The 13662-nt window shown below is 41.3% G+C and overlaps 1 protein-coding gene across 1 annotated transcript in view; it reads right to left on the reverse strand.

The window, feature by feature from the left end:
- HSPA4 (heat shock protein family A (Hsp70) member 4) overlaps window positions 1–13662 on the reverse strand; it is a 74536-nt gene that overhangs the window by 20139 nt on the left and 40735 nt on the right. The window contains exons 6-11 of the mRNA XM_040344618.1: window positions 10226–10359; window positions 5821–6065; window positions 2373–2449; window positions 1637–1788; window positions 384–490; window positions 121–254 (exon numbers count right to left, since the gene is read on the reverse strand). Coding sequence (XP_040200552.1) covers window positions 121–254; window positions 384–490; window positions 1637–1788; window positions 2373–2449; window positions 5821–6065; window positions 10226–10359 — 849 coding nt within the window. The remainder of the gene's footprint in view (window positions 1–120; window positions 255–383; window positions 491–1636; window positions 1789–2372; window positions 2450–5820; window positions 6066–10225; window positions 10360–13662) is intronic.

The raw sequence follows: 13662 nt of genomic DNA on the forward strand, positions 1-13662 counted from the left end.
AGCCTATTCCCATTAAACACCCGCTTTAGAAAACATGCACATAAAGATCCTAAACCTCGCTTATAAAGTCCAGCACTTGTATCATCTGAACCCAAGAAATATTGTACTTTCATTTTTTACCTAAAGAGGGGTCTGGATAGGGCAGTTCTTTGGGTGCACTATAGTAAGCATCCAAAGTGAAAGGTTCTTTTCTGTAAAAGGTAAGCACTTTGGAGAAGGGAGCTGCATGATTCTTGGGAAACACCTCACAATCGCTGCAAAAAAAAACAAAAACAAAACAGAAAAATAAATATACAAAAACAGGAAAAAATAAAAAAGACATAACATGAACAGAGCCACATCTATTTTTACAAATAAGTGGACAACGCGTAAAGAACCCTTACCTAAGACCTTCCTCTGCTGGAGAATTCCATTTCAGTGATATTGGGTAAGGTACAAGATCAGTAATTGAAAACTCTCGAACTTTAAAGGCTGGGGATAAAATGGCACACTGCAACGAGACAGGGCAAACAAAGTCAGCAAATCAGTATCTTCTTACAGAACACTCAGCATTGACTTAATTGAATTACAGCCAACAGGCACAAACTCACATAATTTTCTATTTGTCCATTAGCAATTCATGCAACCACTCTAATTATATAGCGTAACAGGGCCAGATCTAGGGGGGTGCTGGAGTAGGCTGTACCCCCCCCCCCCCCCCCCAAGATTACAGTGGTGCCTCCACCAAGACCAGTATACTTAAGAGGATGGAAGTTCTGCTCCAGATATACTCTGTGTCCTGCAATGATGGGGGAATTCGTATGTGAAGTTGCAGACCCCAATGTGAAAGAGTAGGAGGGGGGGGGGGGTGGTGGACCCCAATGTGAATGGGCTGACTCTTATGTGATAAGGGAACTCTGACCCCGCCCTGTGTGGTGCCAGGAGAGGGTGGCATCATCCAGTGCCGATGTCAAGTGTCCATTCGGTGCAATAAATACAGTTCAGAACCAAGGTGCCTTGTGATTTTGCACACTTTTAAAAAGGATGCCATGACTGAAAATAGTTGAGAAATGCTGTCCTAATACATGCGCTTTTCATTGCAGCCATCCAGAGACTTGGGGAATTACATATTACGTTACATTGTATATCCATGTATGTTGTGGTCATTCAGCATTGCCTGTTTACTCCTGCACTACCCAAAAGTAATACCTGTTGTTACTTCCAGGTTGTGAATTGTGGTACAGATGTGCATTGGATGACCAGGGAATATGGGTTCCCTGCATCTCTATCATATTGTGACAAACTGTTAGCAAAGCACACACAGACAGGGCCAGTGGGGAGTGTTGGAGAGGATAAAACCTAGGTGTGTTGAGAGTATGCCCCCCTGGCATTTTTTAAATTGACTGCACCCAAGGATCAGGCAGGATAGGTCCCGCCCTGTAGTGCAAGCATGCATGGTCACATGCAATTTTTTTAAAAGAAATATTAGATATCAAAAACACTTAAAAAGGGCCATTTGTCCAACTTAAAACGCTGTTCCTAATTTTGAGGAGAGAGGGCAAGCGAGCATAAAGATAGATAGCTATATATCGCTCTCTCGCTCTCTCTCCACACACACACACACACACACACACACACACACATCAATGACTCTTACCTGCAATGCAGCGCCCCTGGCTACAGCTTCATCAGCATTCAACGTTGTGCTGATTTCTTTACCAAAGAAGCGTATTATTCGTTCTTTAACTGCTGGGATACGTGTAGCACCCCCAACTATCTCGACTGCATGAATATCTTCTTTCTTGAGCTCTATGGAGGCATAAAAAAGGAGGTGAAAAAAAATGACTAAAACACAGGGTTCATCACCCCAAAGGACAGAATAAATGTCTATAGTTCGGTTATGCTCACATCTTGTCAGATTTAAAGCTAAACTTTAGATATGGAGTATTTTGTAAAGTTTCACTGGGCCAGCTTACAGCAAATTAGGTATGCATGTGCCATACCTGGCTGATCCCCAGGGAAGCTACTAAAAATCATTGTAAAAAAAAAACAAAAACAAAAAAAAAACAGTGATGGCTGCCAGCTTCCTAGTCTTGTGCTAAACTGCATGTTACCAGGAAGTGGTGCCCATTAGTGATTTCCCAATCCCAAAGAGGATCAGCCAGGTATGATGCATGTATAATTAGATTTGTCCAAGTTGCTGTGTCTGTCTTTTCGTGCAGACTCTTTTATATGTTCTTTACCTCACTTCAATTACCAAAAAATTATTTGCGGCATTAAAATGGTACAATCAATAGACATAATTTACATTAAAACCTTTTCTCCTATATAAAACTAAATTTGTTCAGAGGCTAGCTAAGGAGTAAACTAAGCCTCCACAGTTTATTACTTACTGGTTTGCTCTAAGATGCTGCGCAGAGGGCCTTCAATTCGCGACAAAAGGCTATCACACATTTCTTCAAAGTGACCCCTTTGAAAATGAAGAAAAATAAATATTGTTTATACAAAATGGAAAAAAAAAAAAAAAAACTGCTTGAAAGCTGATGCAGTCACCACAATGATTGGTAAGCTGTAGTGATTTGGTCTTATACATTTTTGGTTTTGTGTTGAATACCACTTTAAGAGAAGAGTTATATCCCTTTTTTCACTCCAGTGCTGTGGTATCAGCAATTTTGATTGGCTGGGCCTAGAAAACATTACTCCTGCATGGGAGTTCATTGATCTTGGCAGATGCCAAAATTGTACACCAAGCTGCTGGTAAGAAACTTTAATGTAGAAGAGACAGACTGTAGTCTGTCTCTTCTGCATTTAAAAACTAGCCTGATCAAATTTTTTTAAGTTCTACTTTAAAACACAAATCTTGATTCTTCTTGTAAAGTTTAGGTTAGGCTCTGCCTCTTCCCTGAGCATCCCTACTGGTTCTTTAATGTGACAGACACTAAAAAGAGTGTGGCACCAAGCCAAGCTTTAACAAGACAAAGTTGAGATTTACATAGCTTCAGCTTCTTATATCTGCACTATGCAGTATAATAACTGGCTAGGCTTGTGTCTTTTTTCAACCAGACTATGTAAAAAGAATTGGCCAGGTTTACTTTAATTTGCAACAGCCTCTGATCCTTTCTATGCCCTTGTGCAGTTGTACCCTTCTGCATTGCTAGACAATTTTTTAGCAGAAGTTCATTTTAATCCTAACTAAACTTAAACCTGCTCCCATCCCTATTCTAAATACCCAGTGAAAGGAAGAGGTGTATACTTAGCTATACGGAGGGTGCTCTAGTCCGGTCACATAATCTCCACAGCATCCAACTTCAGCGAATAGGAGAGAACATTAACAATGGCAGCCATATTGGTAACATCACCCACAGACTTACTATAAGTCATCTGATGTCGGCTGTCCCACCTCTACATTGATGCTGGCGCCGGAGCCAATCATGAGAGCGGACTAGATAACCCTCAGCATAGGCAAGCAATATAGAGATTATTCTTTTACAGGGTAGTTAAAATAGGCTTAAAACAGGAGTGTGAGCAGGTTTAATAATATTTAGGGCTTGACTGGTCTTACACTTTAAATGGATACAATGCTGGAGAAAATTACCGTTTATGATGCTTTGGGATTGAAGGACACTTTAACTACTATAGCTAAAAGACCACTACAGCACAGCTCTCGCTCCAGGAGGTTGTCCATGGATATCCTCTCAGAACCACACGCCTTCTCCACAAATGGCCAATCACAGCAGCCCTTTACCATGTGATCAGCTGTGTCCAATCACAGCTTGTCACATGTAAACCAAAAAAAAAAACATCAATCCCATGACTAAGTCTTTTATGACGAAACATGTCGGGGTGTGGCTGTGCGGCAACCATCTGAAGTGAACCTGTAACGTACCAGGGCCGAACAAGGAAGCAGAGATCAAGGAAGGAACAGCGGGGAGGTGGTGAGCGATCAGTTGACACCTTGGGTCTGCTGTGACCAATATATTCGATTTTGGTTCATCTCTGAATGAGTGTTTGCTGTGCAGTGTATTGCTCTATTTTTTGAGATTCATGCGAGTGCTATATTTGAACATTTAAGTGTGTTAAACGGATTTTACGGTATCGCGCTATTTTGAGCACTTCTTTTATTTACATGCAGAGCTTTCTGGCAGTGAATTGGTTGGAACTGGGATTATCGTCTATACCTACCAGTGAGGTCTTTTTGTACACGTTTACACGCCGAACACGAGAGTGTAAGGCAATTTGAGTTGGCGAGTTTTGCATCTGACGGGAGAGGATTCACTGACACCGGGTGTGGTGGAAGATTGGAAGCCATTATTTTTTTCAGAAACCAACTTGGTGTTTTATGGACTTCTATTTAATTAATATTTAAACACATTTACCGTATTTAACGGCGTATACGCGCACTATTTTGCCCTGAAAATCAGGGCAAAAATCGCGTGTGCGCGGTATACGCCGATACCCGCGCTGAGTTTGAATACTGCGCCGGCATATACCGAGCGCAGTACACTCGTGTATTTTCAGGCAGTCTCGGCGCCGCCTCTCGTGCTGACGTACAGGACGTCAGTGCGAGAGTAGCCGAGCCTGCCCGACGATACACGAGTGTACTACCCTCAGTATATGTCGGCGCAGTATTCAAACTCGGCGCGGGAAACGAGCGGGGAGGACGCCACAGAAGGACGCCGGACCCGACTAAGAGGACACCCGAAGCCGCAGACGGACGCCGGACCCGACGAGGCCGCCGATGGACGCCGCGCAAGACACCAAAACTAAGTACAAAAAAAACTTTTTTCCACAGGAATTCGGGGCAACTTTAGGGGTGCGCGCTATACGCGGGAGCGTGCAATACCCTGATAAATACGGTATATATATTTTTTGGAATTTGTGCACATATTCACTTTTGTCACATGGTGAGGTTTATGGACATTAGCATTATTTTTGAATACATGTGAAAATTTATATTTCATCTTACATTGTTTACAGCGCTGCCTATATTTTAGGATTACACTAATTTTAGGGTTTTAGAATAGAACTTTTTCAGTTTGATTTTTTAAAAGTAGCTGCTTCACTCTTTTGCCAATTTGATTATCACTATTTGTTCATAAACGCAGTGTTGGGAACACAGAAAGGGCAGATTCATCTTTGTTACCATTATTTACAAACAAAAAAAACTTGCCAGTTATCAGCATTCCTTTCCTCACGTGTGGTCACAGCATGAGTAGAGGAGAGCCAGTATCCCGCAATTCCAACAGCACACATTTACAAGGATTTTTTGTTTTGCAAAATTTTCAGTCTTTTTTGGTTTGTTTAGCAAAAAATAATAAACCCCAGTGGTGATTAAATGCAAAAAAAAAAAACAAAACAAAAAAGAAAACCATATGGGTGCAGTGTTGCATGACCGCACAAGTGTGACAGCACAGAAATCTGAAAATTGGCCCTGGGCAGGAAGGGGGTAAAAGTGCCCAGTATTGATGTGGTTAGAGTATGGTTATACATATTATCCAGTCAAGTGGACGAAAAGGTAATTTTAGGGGTGGATATTATTTCATAATGATATCCATCAATGTAGTATGCTCATTTGGCTGTATTTCCCCTGTGGATCACAGGAGTGCAGTTCATTCAGCTGAAGTCACTGGCTTACAGTCACAAGCTCTCTGCTCAGGGAGCTCTGAGAACACAGCGATCAGCGCAATTAGATTGCTTGGTTGTCAGTCTTAGAGGTACCAGGGGACAGATGCAGCATCGGAACCAGACAAAACATTTTTCTCTCATAGATTTTGAACAAGAGCTTCGATTTAAAAGCGAATGCCAATAAAAGGGGCCAAGCTTCAGAAATATGCACACTACCTGTTCATTTTTCCGGAGACATCAATATCATTCATAAAACATTCAATATTTAGAGGCAGATCTGAAGCATTTGCACTCATCAATTTCTTGAGCTTTTCACACTCCTGAGCGAGTCGCAGTAAAGGCCTAATATTAGACTTGATATCCAGTTTATATTTCTTGCCAAATTCTTCACAGAAATAGCCAACCAGAACATCATCAAATTTCCTTCCACCAACATATGGGTCAAAGGCAGTAGCTAGCACCTGAAATATATATATAAAACAAATAAAATTTAAAAAACCAAATTGGGTATTGCCATATCTTTTGACATGTGACACTGTAGGCAAAGTATGAACTTTTTCAAACAGCATTAGCAGTTTAGGAACAAACGAACAGGACCCATTAACTCTGAATGTGGAACTACTAGCTTTGTGCATTGTGAAATACAAGAGCAGAATTACACATTTTTGAAAGCCAAAATTAAGCAAGTAATTAAAATGATTAACAGTTTGTCTGATGTTTTGCTTTAAAACACAGGAATATACAACTCTCGCTCTCTCATATAAATCTATCGCTCCTGTGTGTAATGAATCTACGCAATATGCGTTTCACTTTTTGAATTGAATTACTGAAATAAATAATTTTAATGATATTCACATTTTTTGAGATGCGATTATTATTTATATAAATATTTGCATCTCAAAAAATGTGAATATCATTAAAAGTTGTATTTATTTCGGTAATTCAATTAAAAAATGAAACACATATTACGTAGATTCATTACACACAGGAGCGATAGATTGCAAGCATTTGAGGGCATGTTGCCTAGAATGGTTGAAAAAGGGGGGGGGGGGGCATGCTCGCTCTGCGTACACCTTTTTTTATTTTTACATTTACCGCATATACAGTGAGGGAAAAAGTATTTGTTACCTTCCGATTTAGTACGTTTGCCCTCTGACAAAGAAATATCAGTCTAAAATATTAATGGTAGGTTTATTTTAAGAGTGAGAAACAGAACAAAAATATCTAGAAAAACACATTTATAAAAAAAAAAAAATGTTTTAATTGATTTTCATTTTATTTTAATGAGTGAAATAAGTATTTGACCCCTTTGCAAAACATGACTTGGTTGTAAAAAGTAAAGTGTGGTGAACCCAGGTAATAAAACCTGTTGGTGTTCAATTTCAAATTAAGTCTCATGAAGTTTTCTATTCAAGCCAAATGTTCTGTAGCAGTTGTTTTTTAACTTGGTTTGTGTCTTTTTGTGGAATATTCCCAACTTTTGGTTTCATAGACAGGAAGGGAGTGGAAATCCCCCTAAAAAGGAGGCCAAATCCCACATCGGTCAGTTATCATCCTTCTACTGCCGTCAGTGGAATGGGGAGTAACGTTTTGGGTTTCTCCTCACGAAGGCTCGATCACATCTATGCATATTGCTTTTGAGCGTTGCTTCTGTGCTTTTAACAGCAATTCTACGGCAATTTTTGCATGAAAAACATGCATCGGTGAGAGGTCGAAACAGTAGGGGAATGGTTAGAACCTTGGTCAGGTTCTTTTTTTTTTTTTTTAAGTCAGCAGCTACAAACACTGTAGCTGCTGACATTTAACCACTTAATGACTGGGCATCTTTCTGAGATTTGGCGTTTACAAGTTAAAAACTTTTTTTTTTGCTAGAAAACCCTCCAAACACCATATATATGTGTTGCATGTTTTGAGTTAGAAAAGGTCTAGGGCTAGAATTATTGCTCTCACTCTACCGATCACGGCGATACCTCACATGTGTAGTCTGAACACAGTTTTTGTATGCAAGTCCTGCTCACATATGTGTTTACTTCTGCAAGCAAGCTTGGCGGGGCGCGTTTAAAAACGGTTTTGTTTTTTCTTATTTTACCTTTTATTTTTTATAAAGAACAGTTTAAAAAGTGTCACTTTTATTCCCATTACAAGGAATGTAAACATCCCTTGCAATAGAAAAAAGCATGACAGGATCTATTAAATCTGAGATCTGGGACCAAAAAGCCCCCCCAAATCCCAAATAGAATGCAAAAAAAAATCAAAAATTAAATGTCATTTGTGGGAGAAAAAAAGGTCACTTTAAGAGCCATGGGCGGAATTGCCGTTTTAACGTCACTTCTACCCTGGTATGAAGACGGGTGGGGGCCATCTTCCCCTCACTTGTCTCCAGTCCAAGGAGAGAACCCAATCGCCTCCAGTAAGCGGCGGAGGGCACTGGAGCGTGGCGGGAGGCCCCCCTCTCTCGCCACCGATAAAAGTGATCTTGCGGCGAATCAGCTGCAGAGACTACTTTTATTTGAAAGCGGACCGCTCGCTGAAAAAGAGGATACTGGGGTTATGGTAGCTAGCTGCTGCCATAACAACGGTATTCCTCTTCAAAGTACTGAGGTACAACGACAGCGGGCAGTCCGGAAGTGGTTAAAGTGGAAGTCCAGTCAAAAATGAAAATGTTTCTATTAAATTATATGTAAAATAGCTCTATCTTTGACACAATTCATTTTCTGTCTAGCCGAATGTCTAGCTTTGATTAGACTTTCTAAGCTTGGCAATCAGCTTTTCCCTGTTTTTCAGCAACCACCTTATTTCTGAATGCTGCCTCTCACTAGCTGAAAAAGTTGTTCTCCTCTTCTACACAGCCATGCCTACTGTTCATTCTAACTGCCCCAGTCTTGCTCAGCCCCGCCCCCATCCCTCCTCTTCGTTTAGACAGACATGCCTAGACCTGCCAATGCAACATGCTGCAGATTTTCTACAGTGTACAACCATATGGTTGTTTCTGCGTGGCACACAGCCAGCTGAGGTAGCTACATGTGCGCAATAAGTTTAAGGCTCAGTTTCCACTAGTGCGACTTGTCATGCGACTTTGAACACACTTTGTGTCCAAAGTCGCATGACAAGTTTCACCAGTGAAATGTGGTTGCCTGTACTCTGATCATTGTAGACTGTGAGCAGAGACCCCAGAGCACTTCCAGCTACACTTATTCTCCTTCTCCTGTGCACAGCTATACTCTGTATAAATGTGCCCACTGGCTACACAAGAACAATGTCCCTCCCAGGAATCGATGTTAATAGCCCACTGGCTGATTTTAGTCTCAGTAGGAAGTAGAATTGAAGTCATGCGACAGCACTAGATGCTATAAAATAAAAAAAAGGTAGAAAAACTGGGATTTTTTCATTTTAAGACACAAGGCTAAACTTAGCTCACATTAAATGATTGCAGGGGTGAACTTCCACTTTAATCAGGACACTTACCTGTCCAGGGAGCCCACATTTTTTTGGGGGGTGGGGGGGGGGTGGGGAACGGGTACCTAGTTTTGACAGGTACCCACTCCCACTTGGATCACCTAAGCTCTCATCCCCCCTCCCTGCCCACAACCTTCTGTAGGACCAATCACAATACGCAGTGTGGCTTACACATGCACAGCTGTCAGCCTGCTCTGAAGCCACAAGTAGTCATAACCAGCTGCCCACAGTTAACATGCCAGCACCGAAGACCTGGGTGAGGACAGCGCTGGATCCCTGGACAGGCAAGCAACTGTTTTTAATTATTAAAATGTCAGCAACTACATGTAGCTGTTGACTTTTAAATTTTTCAAGAAACTACTAAAGAACTGCTTTAACATTATGGCCTAGATTCACGTAGGGCGGCGTAACTATGTGCGGACGTAGCGTATCTTATTTACGCTACGCCGCCGCAACTTAGAGAGGCAAGTGCTGTATTCACAAAGCACTTGCGTCCTGAGTTACGGCGGCGTATCGTAAATGGGCCGCTGTAAGCGCGCGTATTTCAAAGTAGGCAGGTCGTGGGCGTGTTGTATTTAAATTAAGCGTGACCCCATGTAGATGCATGGCCGAACGAACGGCGCATGCTCAGTATCACGTCAAAATTTCAAAGTAAATTACGCCCGCTCAATGCTTAGTCGACGTGAACGTAACCTACGCCCAGCCCTATTCACGGACGACTTACGCAAACTACGTAAAATATGACGCTGTTCGGACGTTTCCAACGTCCATACCCAACATGACTTACCCTTGCTTTATGAGGGGTAACTTTACGCCGGTCAGACGCCTTACGTAAACGACGTATCTTGATACGCCGGGCGCACGTACGTTTGTGAATCGGCGTATCTAGCTCATTTGCATATTCGACGCGGAAATCAACGGAAGCGCCACCTAGCGGCCAGCGTAAACATGCACCCCAAGATATGACGGTGTAGGAGACTTACGCCGCTCGTATCTTGACCAAATCTATGCGTAACTGGTTCTATGAATCAAGCGCATAGATACGACGGCTCGGATTCGGACTTACGACGGCGTACGTGGAGATACGCAGTCGTAAGTCCATTGTGAATCCGGGCCGATGTGTTCAGCATTGATCTTCTAAAAAACATAAAAGAATTGAGCTTACTTTAAGTTTTCCTTTGTTAAAAGCACACACAGAGACTTGATATGCAGAATGTCCCAGGTCCACAAAAACCACAATCCTTGGCTTTTCTTCTGGTGCAGGTAAATCTTGTTTATAGATTCCATATGCAAGTGCCACTGTATTGGTAAATAGAGAAGAAAAAAAAACAAAAAACAAAAAAACGTTGTTTAATAGCATTTTACATTTGTTTTGTTTCATTTGTAGCAACGCATGTGAAATATTCCATGACCATACTGCTTTAAAAACAGGCAAGACTGTTTAGGATGCAAGGGCATGTGTTAAGGATTGTGAGAAATTACATTTTACACTACCCAGCCTGGTCAGGGCTGCAGTGTGGTTTTCAAATTCAGTGCCGTTTCATTAAAATCCTGCACCTATCACCTCTGACTTTACCCTGATCAATTTCTACTGCACCATTGAAAGAATGCCCAAAACGTGCAAATGTCACATCTTTGGTGAACACAGCCAGAATGTGTGTTGCAACCCAGCTGCCCACGATTGCTGACTGGTTCATTTACATCAATAAAATAAAGAACTCCTCAATGACAGATTCACAGAGACTTGGGCTTGTTGGTTACACTTTAAAAAATCTACCACTGAATAAAAGACAATAATTAACGGACCTAAATAGCAGCCCTGTAGGTTTGCCCAGTGGCATGGTTGACATTTGCAGTTAAAAACGGAACATACTGCGCATTTGTGCAGCCAATACGCCTTGGCGCATTGAAGATTAACAACTGCAGACATTAAAAACTCCCTCCCCCTGGAGAAGAGATGCGTAATGCCTTGTACACACAATAGGAATTTCTGATGAAAACAGTCTGATGGAATTTTTTCATCAGAAATTCCTATCGTGTGTGGGCCCATAGGATTTTTGTCCATCAGAGTAAAAAAATAGAACATGTTTTACATTTTTCTGATGAAATAAAATCCTATGGGAAATTCCAATCGTCTGTGTGGAACTCCGTCGGAGAAAATTCCTATGCATGCTCAGAATCAAGTCGAAGCATTAAATTAAATTTTTCTCGGCTCGTCGTAGTGTTTTACGTCACCGCGTTTTGTACGGTCAGAATTTTGTCCGACAGTGTGTATGCAAGACTGATGGAAGACAGCTTGATCAGAATTCTGACGAAAAATTCCATAAGATTTTTAGTCCATCAGAAATTTCTATCGTGTGTACCAGGCATAAGAGACAATCTGACCGCAAAATACAACATTTCTAAATAGTGATTTCAGCATAGGGAGAGAATCAGTCTTAGCTCGCTTAAAAAGACATGTGGTCACTCAATGAAGTTGGAGGAGAAGCGGTTTAACCCTAAATTGCTTAAGGGGTTCTTTACTGTTGGAGCATTAAAAATGTGGGGGGAATTTTTTTTTTAAAAAAATTTAAAAAAAATTCCACATGCAAGCAAAAAGCAAATGACTAGTTTACTAGGCAAGCAGCAACAGATTGAAAGCAACAAATGCGATAATTTACCAACTAAGCTCAACAGAAGCCAATGCGGGGACAGAGGTTGCTTTAATGTACAGTGACCCCTCGCCCTGCTAACTGGAAACGGCACGGCAATGGTATAAAACCAAGAAGAATTGCCATAAGGACTATTTGTCTTTTGTTTTCAAAACAGGACCAAAACTTTTTATTCAATTACCTTTACTTTTACTCTGGTGGTAATCACTAGCTGTCCTGTATATAAGTATGTATGGCGGCTGGTGATGATTATGTCCGAGATGAAGCTACGCCAATAAGCACGGCGAAACGCGTTGACGTCATCACCCTGTGCCTGTCGTCTAACGTGCGGTGAATGGGTGAACTGAGCAAAGGAGCTACGGAGTGCTCAAGCCAACGCGGAGCACTGACAGTGAGGAACGGGCATACACGCTAACTATGATCACCGACTGGCAACACGTGTCTGCTGGGAAACGGCTCTGGAACACGGAGATTGAACCGATTGAGAACAGGGATATTACCTGCCTACCACTCATCCAGTCCTTCGGCTAAGTGACTATCACCATGGGGTGCTCAAATCTAACTACTAGGAGCCGCTGCTCCAGCAATTAAGGAACCAATCAGCCAGATCAAAATGTGGCAACAAGCAACACAGTGGTAACGTATTAATACATCTTCCCAATCGCTCTAGTTACCAGTTGCTTGAATTGCCCCATATTCATGTCACTCCAAGCTCCAATGCCTGCCATGCCTATTAGACCAATTGGTTACTAGTACCTTCCACTACGCTTTGTGATAGGTCAATTTTTGCATGGATGAGGCAAATTAATAGATGGATCAATTTTACTTCCACCTATAGGATGTTAACAAATACCATTGGAAACCAACAACTGGAATTGCTTTACTAAACAATACTAACCATACTTTCTGCAGAACTGCATGAACACTTTGCAATACATCCTTATTTATTAATTTAGCTACTGAGACGGTCGATTAACCATATTGCCTATACAGGGTATACACACATTCTTCACTCCCATTACACGTAGTTGAAGCTACTTGGATGCCCCTTGACTAAATTAATCTAATTTTGCTCCTTCTCTCCTTTCACTCTTTTCCCACACACTAGGTCCAGCCCCTTGTTAAAGCCCTCATTGGTCGTGTCAGGGGAGGTACTATCAAGTACCTACACACTGAATTTCCCCCTGCGAACTAAATTAATATATCAAATTGGATGGAGAGCATACAACTTGCGGCTGGATCTATAACGTCCAGACTAATCCTGTGTCTATGTTGTTATTGTGAGTCCTGTTAGTCATTTATGTTCATGGCTATCAATTTCTATAGGATTCCATTTTTCAAAAGGTATTTCATAACTGCACTTTTTAATATGTCATTTTTTTTGGAATAAAATTATCTTGTATTAATTCCGATTAGATTATTATTTGTTACTATAGGTAACCGCTTTCAATTAGCCTTTCCTTGGGCTATTCCCTTCCCCATTCTCTCCTATTTTTAGATTTTTCAGCAGCATATGCCTCAAAGACCTGAAAGAGCCAAGGGATCAGATGATTCATCTCATAAACCACCACTAAAAAGAAAGATGAGGTGACCAGATGATCATCAACTGGCCAACTGCAATCTTGGGTCTATGGCCATTTACAAAGGAAAAAAAATAAACCAGCCCCACCTCCTTGAGTGCAGTATGTCTAATGAAATATTTGCCGTCCTCCTAAAAACCTTGATTGTCTGGCTTTTACCCAAAAAAGTATGCATGGCAGGAATTTCAGTGAAAACTCTGATTGTATTAAATCTGCTTGACAGCCAGGCAAACTGTTTAGGCAGGAGGGGTCAGTAATTGCAGACTCCATGACAGGTTTCTTGCCAAAAGCCGTTTTATAGCATCACACCCAAACAACTTATTTTATGTTAAAATGGTGCCAATTCTACACCAGCTTCATGTAGACTCTTT

The sequence above is a fragment of the Rana temporaria genome, chromosome 3, assembly GCF_905171775.1.
Source record: "Rana temporaria chromosome 3, aRanTem1.1, whole genome shotgun sequence".
In the NCBI taxonomy this organism is placed as follows: Eukaryota; Metazoa; Chordata; class Amphibia; order Anura; family Ranidae; genus Rana; species Rana temporaria.